At 38.5% G+C, this 15,903-nt stretch overlaps 1 protein-coding gene across 1 annotated transcript; it reads right to left on the bottom strand.

The window, feature by feature from the left end:
- Nucleotides 1–1,454: 1,454 nt before the first annotated feature.
- On the bottom strand, nt 1,455–13,979 carry LOC139735106 (hyaluronidase-1-like). The gene is made up of 4 exons (XM_071645877.1): nt 13,976–13,979; nt 7,593–7,912; nt 3,481–4,065; nt 1,455–3,104 (listed from the first exon to the last, which is right to left on the bottom strand). The coding sequence occupies exons 1-4, from the start codon at nt 13,977–13,979 to the stop codon at nt 2,724–2,726; spliced, it is 1,290 nt and encodes a 429-aa protein (XP_071501978.1). The 3' UTR covers nt 1,455–2,723.
- Nucleotides 13,980–15,903: the final 1,924 nt, after the last annotated feature.

The following is a 15,903-nucleotide window of genomic DNA, read 5'->3' on the forward strand; positions in this document are numbered from 1 at the left end:
CCTAGAGACCAAGCATTTGCTTTGACGTATTCATAAAACATACCTTTTGCTTGTTCTTGCCAGCAATTGCTCACGATTTTCCAAGCTCTGTAAAATGAGCTTAAGCTTTTGCTTAACTGGGAGGTTCCCTTTTTCATATTCATAAAAGAAAGACCACACTTGTGCAGGAGAGGTATAAATCTACAAGAAATTACTCCTCAGTTGTGAAAGAAACTTTTTCGTTTCAACAACGGAAATGTCCAGTGGTTTGCAAGCAAAATGTGATGAAAAACAGGTAGGTTGTCTGACTTCGGTGGAGAGCAAGGAGACCTTGCTCCATGTGTGATCTGGCACATCCGGGCTACTAAGCAGTGATGGGAATCAGCCAGTATGTGTGTGTGCATCTGTGTATGCATTTATGAGTGTCATTTCATAGCTCCTTTGCCATGTCAGGAAATGTTTCCACACTCATGCCCTTTCAAATACATGCTGTCACACTCGCCTTTGCTCTTGTGTTCGCACAGGCGTGACATCCCTTTTGTTGAAAACGCAAGCAATTGCTTGTGCAGGACAAGCAAAAGGTTATGCATATGGATTTAAGCAATTGCTTGAGCTAGACATTTTGCTAAACGAGCTTGTGCTTTTGCTTGTGCAATTGCTTGTTTTATGCATTCGGCCCATTGTCACTACAGATGACTTATAACTTGCACAGAAAATGACATGAATTACAAACAACCCTGTTAAAAAACCTGAAAAACCTGAAAAGAAATGGAATGTGCTGCATATCTTTTGGAAATTGATATATAACAAGTTATAAAATGGGTTCAAGAATGTAGCCAATAGGAAGCGCTGAAATGAGTCACGTGTGCTTTGGTTATTCTAGTACCATCGCACTGCATGTTAAATCCTATTGCCGATCATCTGTGCGCGCGGCGGCTCCTTTGAATTGCATGCATACGCGCTGTCAATCCTGTGTAAACAACTTCTAGTTTGGGCTGCCGGCCGGCCGGCCTTTCTTCCCTTGTGCATAACATGTGTGGCGTACGTATACTCTTACGTACAGTACAGTAGACCAAGCGTTGTGGGACCGGGCGCGTACATGGAGTCACTTTGAAGGGCAAATCCAAGGATTTAGCAGGTTAATTCTCACGCCGTTTTCAGAGTATGTTGTCTAGTAGGCCTATATGAGGAGTCTATATCAAGTCTTTAAGGCAAAGGGTGCATATTCTACGTAAAATAAGGGTTAGTTTTCAACTTAAGTGTCCGGAAACCCAACCCCCCATCATACTTATACTGTATGTGCGGGATTTCCGAGTGCGACGTGCGTAAATGTTTGGGACGAACATCTTCGGACGTCTTGACCCACAAAGGTACGTGAAAAATGCTGAAAAATACTGTTAGTTTTCGAATTTTCAACCCATTTTATAAAACAAATGATGCACAGGATTATTCACTAATGCACTCTATCCTGTGCATCATTTGTATAGTATCAAATAAGCTATCATATTGTTAACATTGATTTACCAAGATCACAACAAACAACCTATAGAATGTAAACAATAAAATTGCTATTTATAGCATAGTACCACTTGCCAATTAACATACATTGTATACATGGGGTACCACAGCTGTGAACATACAAAAAGTGTATCTGTGTTCCCACTTCCAAGGATCATCAAAACATACAGTGTATGCAATATATCATAGAATCAAGACTATATAAAACAGATTCAAATATAAAATTATATAGCTATTCCAACAGACCCATTAATACTCTGATGAAACTTGCAATATCAGTAATGAATTTCAGCAATCATCAACACAAACAAAAGTTTCCTGTGCAAAGTAAATTCAGAGATAAGATGTAAAATGTCATGTAATAAATATGAAACATTGGAAAGGCAAGAATGCTCATAAAGATGATCTTAGATGCTGGCATGGTCTTTACATAGAAGATTACATGCTAACATTTTTAATATGAACATTACTCTAAACACTGAACAGTCTGCACTGATTTACGTCAATGAAGGGCAATTTATCAACCAGTTGCAATAAAAACATCTCAATGCAAGAATCATCAATTTTACTAAATATGCAGTACTTACTTCTACAAGGGATAAAAAATATCACGGTCTATCGGTGGAAGCTCGGTAGTCCAGTGAATAAGACGCCTGCCTAGAAATCAGGAGGAAGTGAGTTTGAATCCAACCCGAGTATGTATGTCCATGATTTTTCATCATAACCATTAATACACAAAACATAGAATAATTGGTGCTACACATGTTTACACTACGTTGAGGAAGGGGAATATGTCAATCAGTTGCAGATCTACAATGTATGTGGATTGTAATAGTTGGCTAAAGAACATCACAAGCTTAACCCGTTGAGGACAGCTGATTTTGCTACAACATGCATTTCCCATAGACCCCTGCCCGAGTATACTCGGGACTCGTCCTCAACGGGTTAACACTCTTTTAAACATATTGCAATCTGATTTCTATTCTCATCACACTTTACAGCAAATTATTTGCCCATTATCTGTAATACAATGTATGCACCCCTCCTTACATCAGGGAAGATTGACACTGAAAAGAAACATATTGCCTTGAAATTAGTAAGTTGTACAATTGGAGGTACATGTATTCATTCATCTTTGGCTTCAAAATAATATCAAAATTAGGAAAAGCAAAAGTTATTAATAGAATCAAGGCACTGATTTTTTTTTTTTTACTTTCTCGGAAACTTCAGGTTTGTTGTGTTTCAGGGATGCTGCAGTCTTTTCCAGTCCAGCCTCTAAAACAGCGACACGAACACACGTCCATCTTGACCCCCTCCTCTGGAAACTTGTCCCCGACTGTCCAATATCTTCCACCGTCCACGCCGGCTGGATCCTTTCCGCAAGTTAAGATGTTTCCTACGCATCTCCCGTTCCCAGAGCAAACACGGGCGCTGCAGGTTGCTGCCCCCTTGCGCGACATCGCCACGACGGGTCCGAGCGCATTGCGTATGTAGTCTTGGAGCCCTTTGCAGGTCTGCATGGTTCTGTCGTCATTGTTATCTCCCCAGAAGACAACGCCATTTGTTCCCATCTCAGCAGACAGCAGTATGGTGTTATTCAAGTCTTCCTACAAAGTCCACAACATAGACGTAGAGAGAGAGAAGGAATGGGATTGATGTTAAGAAACAAAGCATTCGAGTTTATTTCTTTAGTCCATTTTATAAGTCAGAATTCTTTGAGCAAAAAACAGGTTTTCACACTTGTTGGCCAGGGATAGGAGGAAGTACAATTTATTGTTATAAATCTGTGTCTTCACACTAGATGTCACACTGGCATTTCTTGAGCACCTGAATGCTTGGTAAAAATCATCGAAGATGTCAAACAAAGAGAAATCACCCATTGTAAACTGAGATAGACCTCACAGAAGCTGAGTGAGACATGCACTGAAATACATACAAACATCTTGTAGACAATGGGTTATTATTTCAGTCCGTTAGGCCTACCAGTGAATAGTAGTATCCTGTCTTGCTGTAGTTGAACCTTGCGTAACTGAAGATGGGGCCCTTGGGATCACTGGATCTTTCCCGCAGCCGAAACGCTTCCTTCAGGTGGTTCTTTACATAGTCCCTCTGGTCTGAGAATCTTGGGCGCAGATAGATGGAAGGATAGAGGGCAGTGCTGATGTTAAATAACCACATGATGTTGTTGTTCGTGATCATGCCAGTCTCAGTACAGGTCATGTTCGGTGAGTGGCCGTCGTAGCAGTATGGGTACCTATAGTAGCCCCACATGGCCTTGGGACGTAGCTTCTTCACCAGCATGAGTGTACTCTCCATGTAAAGCTTGGCTGCTTGCGTCCATTCCAGCTGGGCCAACATCTCCACTGTGGCATCATCTATATAAGGCAAAGAGGCTCGGACGTGGTCCAGCGACTTGTTGCGGTAGATGGCCAGGGCGTCGAAATTCTGCTCCCACTGAGGGCGCCAAAACTCCCAGTCCAGCACTCCGGCGCCACTGAAGTCCGGGTCGGGGATGGCAGCCAGAACGTCAGCAGCAGCCTTTTCCAGATGCCGGGTGATGTTACCAAGCTGTGGGGAAATTAAGAGTGCCGGTAATCCTTAAATTGATGCATCTACTGTCCTTTTTATCACAGGTCACCAAAATCTCAGAATTTAAAGATGATAGCTAGTGGCCCAAATGGGCTATCAGAGAAAAATGTCAGTGTTCAGCCCCAATGTGTATAATTACATGGATACATACATTATTTACAATGCCGTATACAGTGGACTCCCGTTATAACGAAGTCCTTGGGGCCAGCAGTTTTCTTTCGTTATATCGAAATTTCGTTATAACCAAACCAATAAACAATAAAAATACTTAGTGTGGGTAGGCCTAATGGTGCGGCCTGAATTTTTATTTCAGAATTTCTTTATAACTGCATGTTCGTTATAACGGGAGTGCACTGTATTAAGGTAAAAGTGCACATAAACACTACGGTACACTAATGGCTCTTCAAGCCTGCCACAGCATCGGATACTGGTAAACAGTTTCCGATACATACCGGTATATCCTTGTTCAAATACCGGTACTTAAAAGTACTATATTTTTTGCTGAAACATGTACATCTTTTTATGTGCACTTTTATGCCTGGAGTCTCATGTTTATACAAGGGAGAGTTAAGAAGAAATAGAAGGAGAAGAAGAAGAAGGGCAAGTCCAAGATAACAAGCGCGTTATGTATGGGACATTCAGAGACATTTTTGACCTGAAAAATAGTGTTAATGGCCTTTGATCATATTGAACTTTATCATGGTGATTGATATCTAGGAGAAGTATAATCGTGTAAAAAATTGAGAAAAATGACCACGACAATTATATTCTAGAAGAGAAAATATGTGCTGTTACGTATGGGACCAGAAAAAATTTGTTTGTTTTTTTTACATTTTTTTCGACCTCAAAACTCTCTGAAAGTATTTCATTCTACAACTTGTAACTCACTGTGATAAAAGTCACAACACTCAAGATTATCACAGGTAAGTTTCATGTCATTAGGCAAAAAGCTCTAATTACAGGTTCTAATTAAAGACAGACATGACGTATTACGTATGGGACAGTTACACTGTATGTATGGGACACTTTGTCCCCCATTCATTTAGTGTGTGGAGAACCATGTTTATGGGTATTTTGCTTTTAAAATTATTGAAGTAAAATCAGTTGAAACTACTCAAATACTGATCCAGATTGTCAATGAAACAATATTCCCCAAATATTCACCATCATAGTTATATTCAATCGTATTTTTATATTTTTATGACCAACCTGAGTATGCATGCCCTTTGTCCCCCATTCGTTTAGTGTGTGGAGAACCATGTTTATGGGTATTTTGCAAAATAATTTTGCAAAATACCCATTTAAACAAATTTTTGCATTTTTATTATTGAGGCAGAATCAGTTGAAATTACTCTTGAAAATAATGATCTAGATTGTCAAAGGAACAATATCCCCCAAATATTTACCATCATAATCATATTCAATCATATTCTATGTTTTTTATGACCAACCTGAGTATGTATGCCCTATTTTTATCAGGATACATGTAGTTACTACTAAAAAATTGAATAGTTTAAAGTGTTTACTTCCATTGATGAAGGGCAGTTTGCCATTTACATTGTAGTTTCAATAAAAAAACAACTTGACACAAGAAATATTAATTCTAATAGATGAGCAATACCTGATGCATGGAATTCCAGTAATTGAGTAGATGTACGATGTCTGTCTAGCAGTCAGGTCATTGATTTGAGTCACACCTCAGCATGTACACCCATTAATTTTGTTGTGGCTACTACTGAAAACTGAATAAGGATAATTTGTGTATCACTTGCAATAAAAAAAAAATCATTTTACTTTTTTTCTTTTATATCACAACCGTTTCAAATTGGATCTCCATCAAATTAACTTTGAATTCCTCTACTAGTCTTTAATAGAATTGTACGCTCTTTAGTAATTCATATTATTGGTTTCCAGTCATCTCATAAAATGTTGAAAACTGAATCCCCATTTCTACAAAAACTATATACCATCCCTTTAATGCTGATTTTCAAAATGATACCAAATATGTCAATATTGAGCAAAGATGAAATTTTGCCTTCTGAGGGGACCAAATCTTGGACTTGCCCAGAAGAAGAAGCCAAGAGGAAGAAGAAGAAGTTGGTTACTAAGAAGAAAAAGAAGTAGAATTCCATATAATAAAGCCCTATGGCACATACAGAGCTACCAAGTCTCACGCATTCTGCGTGAGACTCTTGAAGCATTTAGGGGCCGTCTCACGATCTCACGCATGGCACCCATTTTTCTCACGCATCGGGGGAAGGTTGCAACTTTGGCCTATAATAATGAGCACAGCTCAAAAGATTAAAGATTGAAGGTACATTTCCCTTTTGTCTTTCAAAATAAGTAAAAAATGGTCACTTAAGTATGCACCTGATCGCACCATTAAGAGCTAAAAATTGAAAATTGTTTGGCACGAACATCTTCGGACGTCTTGACCCACAAAGGTACGTGAAAAATGCTGAAAAATGCCGTTAGTTTTCGAATTTTCAACCCATTTTATAAAACAAAAGATGCACAGGATTATTTCGTGGCGTAAGTGGGAGGCCGCAGGGGGGAAAAACTCCTCCCACACCCTCGCTCGCTGGCACATTCGCGCGCCGAGATGCCGAGCGATGCCGAGTCATGAAAATCTCACTCATGAAAATTTTTTGAACTTGACATCCCTGCACATAGATAGTTTCCATTATGAGTACATTTCTTTCTTCCTTTAATTCATGTCTAAATTATAGGCCCTGAAGTTGTAGTTTTACACAGGTCTCCCCAACATAAACCCATTTAGGACAAGTCCCAAGTTTACTCTAGCTGGAAGGTGTCTAGGGCCCTAATGAAGTAATGCGGGAAATGCGTGTTGTAGCAAAAATCAGTCCATCCCTACAACAGTAACAGGTTTAAAAAATGCGCCACATCTGATAGTGTACGATAAAAACATAATGGATTGTAATAGTTTTTTCCAATTAGGCCTAACGTTACAGCTCTAACATTTTTTTTTTTATGTTACAAGAATTTAGGGCCTAGATCTACAAAGTATTTAAGCCAAATTAATTTCTAAAAACAAATATAAACCAGACCGCACTAATTTAATTTACAGTTTTGTTTGTTTTTTTAGGGGGGACACATTTTCATCCCAAAATATCAATGCACCCCACCCTATCCAACATTTTGTCTAACTAGGCAGCTTTAAGTTTACAGAAACTATATCTAGAACTAGAGTTAGAATATAAATTGTGTGCCATGTATCAGAATACTTTTTTTTTTTGGGGGTGGTGGTGTGTTCTAAATAGTAAATGGCTTAGATCTAATGTCGAGTTAAACTTGTGTGCATTATTGTAGTTATAGTAGCATACGACTGTACTAAACAACAACAATTACTGATTACCAGCGTGTAGCCTGCATTAGATAATCACAATCTTTATGATACACACCCATAGGGCCTATACCCCTATGGGAGTAGCATGATTGAGTTTGGAGCTCCATGCATAAATTTATAGTGAAAGGTATAAACCCACCTGCGGCAATCCCTTGTTAACCGCGACCGGTTTGTCGTCTCGGATATTGTAGTGTGGATATAATCCCAGGGCTCTGTGGTAAAATAGTGAAATTACATTTCCGGTCCTGTTATGATTGCTGTTGAATTCTATCCCATATTCCGCCAACGGCAACTCAATGCCGAACTCATCCCCGCAATGATTTGGCAAGTTCCACACGGCCCGGAACGGATCATTGCCGTCCACCAGGCTGCTTCCCACGGGGCGCTTCGGGCTGACTCGCTCAGAGTGTGTCCGCCTATTTTTCCTCGTGCTTCTCCAGCGATACGGTTGACCATCAACTGTCGCGTGTTCGAGGACGTGCCAATGCAACAATCTAGACAGAGCAAAACTACTATCAAGACGTGATACAATGCCGACTTGACATAAGATCTACGAGATATTAACCCCATATTTACAAGACACTTGACTTATTTTGGAGCACCTTGCTCTACCATTCCAAAGATTATGTCAAGTCCGGGAAACCCGCTCATGAGGACCGCTCCCGCGTACGAGGACTGCCCCGCCTCATCTATAGAGGACCGCCCCCACGCCTCATGAGGACCGCCCCCATGACTCGTGAGGCCCGGGGGGGGGGGGGGGGGGGGGGGGGGGTGGGGGGGGGGAACGCCTCATGAGGCCCCTATTCACTTCGATTCATCTCACATCTGACGTATAATTGTCGCAACTTTGCACGGTGATTTTTTGTTACACACACATGTCCACTATCCATGATGAAAAGAAAGAAATTTTTTTTTTTTCAAAAATCGAGTTTTAATCAACCGATGCAGAGCGCCCATTAAAACACGTGTGTTTTAATTTTCACTCATTTTGGAGTGACCTCAGGGATCACTCGAAGATTTTGGAGTGATCCCTGAGGTCACTCTAAAACGAGTGAAAATGAACATAATTATTCACTCAAAATTCACTCCAATTTCACTCTAAATTCACTCTTTTTTGTATTCACTCTTAAGAGTGAATATTTTCACTCGATTTTTTAGAGAGTATAGTGTTTCAAAATGGTTCTAAAATGTGAGTTAGGGATAGAAACAAACATTGTAAAAATGTCAATATATATACAGCATAATCAATGACAAGTCAGTATTGTTAAACATACAAAATGTGATGAATAGTTTTATAAAAATCTCTTCTAGAATATCCTGTCTACGTAGTTTGGCTTATTGATAAATTGAATACACATCAGTGATATCTCCTAATGTTTGTGGCTTTATTGCGAACTTTTTATATGGTATATTGGATAATCGGAAAACGTTCATACAACAACTGTACAGGCTGTATTACATTATGCATCAAAATATTAATGTGGAACTCGAACACTTTTTTTTTTTGTAATCACTGCTCCAAATGATAAACAGTGTGACTTTAAAGGGGTATTCCAGATAACTTCATGATTTAGATCATGTAGTTACATAAATCAATAGCTCCATGTATAGATTTGTGAATTTATTGTGGTTCTTAAACAGAGAAACAATACTAAAAAATTAAACAAATTAATAAGGACGATGATCCACATCAGGCCCCGTTACATATAAGTTACTATTATGGTAACTTTGCCATCAGTGCATGGAAACTCCCATGGAATTCTTGATTTTGATTGGCTGTTGAGTATTGTTGCCATGGTAGTTACCATTGGATGGTAAAGACAACAGTATACCGGTACCACAATAGTAACTTTTATGCAACGGGCCCCAAGAGGCTCACATATTTCAGAAACGTATACAATACCGTATTATGATTGCGAGTTCATCTGCATGCATGCGGTGTATAATCTATGCATGCCTTCTTCTTTTATTCTGCTTCCTTGAGCCCCAACTCATGCATTCTTATGGAGACCCTGCCATGTCATCATCCTTGTTCATTGCAATTTGTTTTGAATTTTTAAAATATTCTTATTCTTCATCCCACTTATCAAAAATTATGAAACTCTGTCCTCAGTATAACGAATAAACTAGTTGTTCAAATGTAAGAACCTAAAAATCACCGGAGGTCTCTACGTCTTTCATACCTTTCTCTATCTATCCTCTCTGTCTCCTTCTTTCTCCTCCCGTCACCGAAAAATGCAGGGAAGCACACAGCTTGAAATGATTATGTTCTAATTAATCGAAATGTCAAGTCACATTACGGAAGGTCTTTTCAAGCGTCAGTCAGATAATGGGTTAATACTATAAGGTTGTCTTATGGTGAGCGTATCCCAGTCTTGTGGCGCATGCAGTTCCAGCTATTCAATCATTCGGGGAAAATTATGATCAACTTGATTTATTATCGTTATAATTATTCATTTGCGACATCGGGTGTATATAATTGGCTTTAGTTAGACTAGCATACTTTTTTTTTTTTCGTTGCTATATCACTGTAATTGGGGAAAGTCAAAACTTTCTACACTCATGACGTTGTCATGTCCCTTTTGGTAGAAAAACTGCATCTTCTTGAAATTGTATTAACTGTTATCTCCTTCTTGAACTTGTATGTGTCAACAAAATGTGCTATTGAACATGAAATTTCATTTGAATCTAATCAAATTGGATTGATTTTTTTTTTCCATTTCACTTCTTTTAATATCTTGAATGCGGAGTGGAATTTTAAGGTAAAAAAGGGGAGGGTACGGGGCAGGAATGCAATATGGGGAAGCAACTTTGGCGGTTTTCTACTTATATAGATCTTCTGGACTGCTTGGTAATCTTTATATTCATAATTATTATCAACTATGATTACTATGTTATATACTTGATGATCATACTGCAACATTTGCATGCATGCAAATGAAGAGTTTGTTTGCAAAACCGATAAGTTCATATTTGAAGATTTTGAAGTATATACGGTCTCTGTCATGAAGTACAAAATAATAAGCAACTTACTCTTGCTGTCCAGTGGTCATTTTACATAGTTGATGGAAGTTTGCTGTGCTAAAAGTACAAAGAGAAGGTGCCCACAGAATTCCCTTTGAATCACAATGACTGAATCTTGTGGCCCTTGCAAATTGCATTCTCAACCAGTATTGCCCATAAAATGCAAATGCTTTTGTACAAGAGCTTGTCATTGGACATGCAAGCAGTGAATTTCAGAGCTATGAATAAATTTGTGGTAATGGCCTGGCACCAGTCATCTATTGTGTCCAACTGATTCCTTGTCCGTAGGTAGTTGTAAATTGCAGATTGCTTGTATGCATATCGGAGGCCTGAAAGTGAACAGGTTTCGGCCAGACATGCATTAACTTCTCGCAAGCCATCGGGAAAACATGTTTTGATGAGTGTTGAGAGTACAGTCAACCTCCCCTAACAGCAAAGTGGCAGAAATTGTGCAGTGTAAACTAGCAATGCAAAGTTCAACTTCCGCATCGTTTTATTCAAAAGTCTGAACATAATTATGGGAAGGGGGGGGGGGGCATTATCCTCTGCAAGTTTTTATTGTGCCATACATATGTTAGTGATGCTGACTGCACTCTAGCATTTAGGGATTTTCTAACATCTTTGACAGCAAAACTTGGGTGAATTATATTTCATCAATTGAGATGTAGTCCATGAAAGGAGTATGATACAAAGTTAGAATTATCTATTGCTAGTGTACAATCTACTTCACTTTTCCTGTATGCCAATTTCTAAACTTCTGTCTCTTCATATGCATACAATGTTTTATTTTGTTACCCCAATATTGAAGTACCTAGTATACAGATTGCAGGTGTCGAAGTTGGAAATGATATTAAACCGTCACATATTTATAATCATATGACCATGTTGATGCTATTTATATTTTATTGATGTAGAAAATACTGTCTTTATATATTTGTCAGATTAAACTCAATATACACTTGTATAAAATGTAATAGTAGAAATTGTATCCTCATCAAAATTAGGTTATTATCCATCATATTTGACTGTTGGTTCAATCTCTGGAATGCAGTGCCATGCATGGAAGGCTCCAGCATGTAGGCCTATACAGTGAAAAAATTCAGTATAACGAGATCTGTGGGACCAAGACAATTCATTCTTTGTATCAGATAATTTGTTATATCAGTAGTCAATAAACAATACAAAAAGAAAGGAAATAAATTCATTGGGACCGGAGAAATTAGTTTGTTATATCAGGTATGTTGTAATATCAGATCTGTTCATATCGAGTTTCCACTGTATTTCATTTTCTTACCTTCGAGAGTCAAAACATTAGTGTATGAAATACTACAAAGCAAGGGTCGCTTGCTGTGTCAAATCAGTTGTGCAGTTTTTGTGATACAAAAATCATTATAAGGAAAACCCAAAATGTTGTTTTGATGCGTTGGATTACCCAAAATCCAGTGGCTGTGTATTAGTCTGAACGAGCAAAACTTTGAAGACTTCTGAATACTGTATGTACTTTGTTCAAAACCATTCTTGAATATAAGGATGTACTTTTGGGGTTTTGATTTCTGTTATGTTGTTTGGTGTACTGCAATGCGTTTCATTTCTGGAATACTACACACTAATGGCTGGATCGTTTTGATGGAGTATAATGCGATGTATCCTTTGAGTCTAGCATAAAAGTTATATATTTTTTTTTGTTGCTGTTTCCACAGTTGGGCATTAAATGTATAACATCTGAAATTTGACTATACACATACACATAGTTGTAATGATATTATGTCAGGGTATTCCATGTACAGCAAAGGTAACAACATTTAACAGCTTTGTAAAGATTCTATCACAAAGGGGGCATGTGCCTCTGTTGCTTGACCGTGATATGTTCACCCCAAGGTAAGGGCTGCTCTGCATGCACAATATTAATCAGTTGACATTTGAGACTTGCATCAAGGCTGTTAGCCACTTTGCAGAGTCCTTCATTACTGTATCTCCAGGTTTCAGGTATTTAATTTCTGAGTGAAATGAGATTTACATTTTTGCAGAGTACACATGTGGTGTATGTCAACAATGAAGCTTCATTTAAGTACATGTAGATAGATACTGAACAGTTCATATGTTATTATGGTTGTCCACCATAAATTTTTTGATGTGGCAGGGCTTTGAGTAGTAGGTGGCCCTTTTTAACTGAGAAGATAACTTTATCTCGAAGTATAGGGCTTTCCAAATTGTACAAGCACAAACATTTCAATCTGATGAAATGTTCTTCCTTGACGGAACAAAGATGTATCGGTGTTTGATATGATATGAGCACTCCTTAACTGTGCTTCCTCATTTTGTATCAATAAAGTCATTTCATCATTTGTAATCTTCAAATAGAGAGTTTTATATATTGGGTGAAAATAAGTGACCATTACTTTATTTCATCAACATTTTACTTCTTAGAGTGCATTTGTAAATATCTTCATCAGAATTCATTATTCTGTATAACAATAAATGCCAGTATTATTGTCAATATGATTTTGGTTTGTGCTGTCTTCATTACACGAAATCATTGTTCTTGCTGTTGTTGTTCTGATGCATTTCAGTGGATATACACAATGTACTTGGGCTTATAGCAATACTTGTTCTCCTTCATACACCATGATCTACAATCTACAAGTCATCTCTCCACTTGTAGCTTATGGAATGTGTTGGACCACTCAAGACATTTTCATAATGATCAGTCCGAGTTTGGTTGATCATAATTGTACACAACCTGTAGTCGATGGCAACCACCCCATGTTTCATACAAGTTTGTTGAAGGTTACTAGCTCGAAACAGCTACTGCCGCAACCACCTCCACCACCACCATTACCGCCACAAACCCCCCCCCCCCCCACACACACACACACCTGTTCCTTGAAACTCTTTACAATATTTCACCTTTGTCACGAGAATCAGACTGGAAACTATTGGACTGTGCACTCACTACACTCTCTCTGTTGGGGATGTTTTCATAAAGCTTTTCTTAAAGTTACGAATGACTTACGAACAACTGGTGATCAGTTCTCATGTGCTATACTTTATCGGAATTTCAATAATTCAGCACAAGAACTGATCACCAGTCGTTCGTATTAAGTTGTTCTTATTCAGTCGTTCGTAACTTTAAGAATAGCTTTATGAAACATCACCTAGGTCGACCTTTTATGGTGTATGCATGCATGCTAAATAAGAATAACACTAATATTCAACTGCCAGGTACCAACATCTACATCTTAATCTAGAGATGATCATTTAGTCACCTTCACACACACCCAAAATAAACAGTTTAGAGGGTCAAAAATCTATCTATTCAGTGCCATGGGAACTGTTTGACTCCTTTGTGGACACGCACAAAATAAAATCATAAACATGTGGATCTGCATCTTGAAGCAAAGCCGGTTCATCATGATTTATTCCCGAAACCCTTGGGATAATATGCTGGCCAAACTACATACTGGTATTTCATTGGTACTGCAATTACTGTACTCTCACCCATATCATGCATCTGTACTTCATGTACATGTTATGGTTGTTTATAGTATTAAAGAAGATGGTCCAGGCAATAGACTACCTGGAAATGTGTAACATGACACATGAAAATTTTGCAGTTGATATGTCTCAGCAAGGCACACATTGCATGCTGAGAACCAGAAGGGGAATATCAAGATTTGTATATTTATAAATAAAAGCGAAAATCAATTTTCATGACATAAAATTATCTACCCATAATGAAAGATGGTAGATTTGGTAAAGTATTGTTCCAAATATATGGTAAAATAGTGCCCTTGAGGTTTTAATTTTTAACACAATTTTTAGTAAAAATGAAAAATTTGAAATTGACAGTATAATGTAGAGGAGACCAAGCTCTACAACATGAAACCAATAACTCAATATCCCCCCCCCCAAAAAAAAAGCAAAATTTGAAAATCAAATTTTGTACTGATTTACAATAATAAAAGAACATTCAAATTTGCCCATCTCTGTAAGAGCTTACATAGCTTTGTTAAACCCTGTTACCATAAAAACATATTTAGTGGGCTATTCAAAACTGCACTTGAGTACAACACTTGGCACTTCATTTTGGGATTTGATTTAAAAAGATTTATTTGTACATAAAAGCGATTGCAGCAAACAACTGAATTGCATCATTTTCTAGAATCTATTCCAGTACACACAACGGGCCGGATGCATAAACGCCAAGCAATTGCTTGTGCAAGCCTTTTACTTGAATCCGTACGCATAAAAACAAGCAATTGCTTGGTGGTAGAAGCTTTTGCTAGCAAGCACGAGCAATTGCTTGCTGCCCGCAAGCAATTGCCTAGAGACCAAGCATTTGCTTTGACGTATGCATAAAACATACCTTTTGCTTGTTCTTGCCAGCAATTGCTCACGATTTTCCAAGCTCTGTAAAATGAGCTTAAGCTTTTGCTTAACTGGGAGGTTCCCTTTTTCATATTCATAAAAGAAAGACCACACTTGTGCAGGAGAGGTATAAATCTACAAGAAATTACTCCTCAGTTGTGAAAGAAACTTTTTCGTTTCAACAACGGAAATGTCCAGTGGTTTGCAAGCAAAATGTGATGAAAAACAGGTAGGTTGTCTGACTTCGGTGGAGAGCAAGGAGACCTTGCTCCATGTGTGATCTGGCACATCCGGGCTACTAAGCAGTGATGGGAATCAGCCAGTACGTGTGTGTGCATCTGTGTATGCATTTATGAGTGTCATTTCATAGCTCCTTTGCCATGTCAGGAAATGTTTCCACACTCATGCCCTTTCAAATACATGCTGTCACACTCGCCTTTGCTCTTGTGTTCGCACAGGCGTGACATCCCTTTTGTTGAAAACGCAAGCAATTGCTTGTGCAGGACAAGCAAAAGGTTATGCATATGGATTTAAGCAATTGCTTGAGCTAGACATTTTGCTAAACGAGCTTGTGCTTTTGCTTGTGCAATTGCTTGTTTTATGCATTCGGCCCATTGTCACTACAGATGACTTATAACTTGCACAGAAAATGACATGAATTACAAACAACCCTGTTAAAAAACCTGAAAAACCTGAAAAGAAATGGAATGTGCTGCATATCTTTTGGAAATTGATATATAACAAGTTATAAAATGGGTTCAAGAATGTAGCCAACAGGAAGCGCTGAAATGAGTCACGTGTGCTTTGGTTATTCTAGTACCATCGCACTGCATGTTAAATCCTATTGCCGATCATCTGTGCGCGCGGCGGCTCCTTTGAATTGCATGCATACGCGCTGTCAATCCTGTGTAAACAACTTCTAGTTTGGGCTGCCGGCCGGCCGGCCTTTCTTCCCTTGTGCATAACATGTGTGGCGTACGTATACTCTTACGTACAGTACAGTAGACCAAGCGTTGTGGGACCGGGCGCGTACATGGAGTCACTTTGAAGGGCAAATC

This window comes from Diadema antillarum, unplaced genomic scaffold (genome assembly GCF_040938485.1).
Source record: "Diadema antillarum isolate AM-2024a unplaced genomic scaffold, OU_Dant_1.0 seq00000563_RagTag, whole genome shotgun sequence".
NCBI classification, from domain to species: domain Eukaryota; kingdom Metazoa; phylum Echinodermata; class Echinoidea; order Diadematoida; family Diadematidae; genus Diadema; species Diadema antillarum.

Coding starts and splice junctions, on each gene's coding strand:
- LOC139735106 (XM_071645877.1), bottom strand. Junction 4,066..7,592: donor TTAACAAGGGATTGCCGCAG/GTGGGTTTATAC, acceptor ATTTCCCCACAG/CTTGGTAACATCACCCGGCA. Junction 3,105..3,480: donor CAGGATACTACTATTCACTG/GTAGGCCTAACG, acceptor TGGACTTTGTAG/GAAGACTTGAATAACACCAT.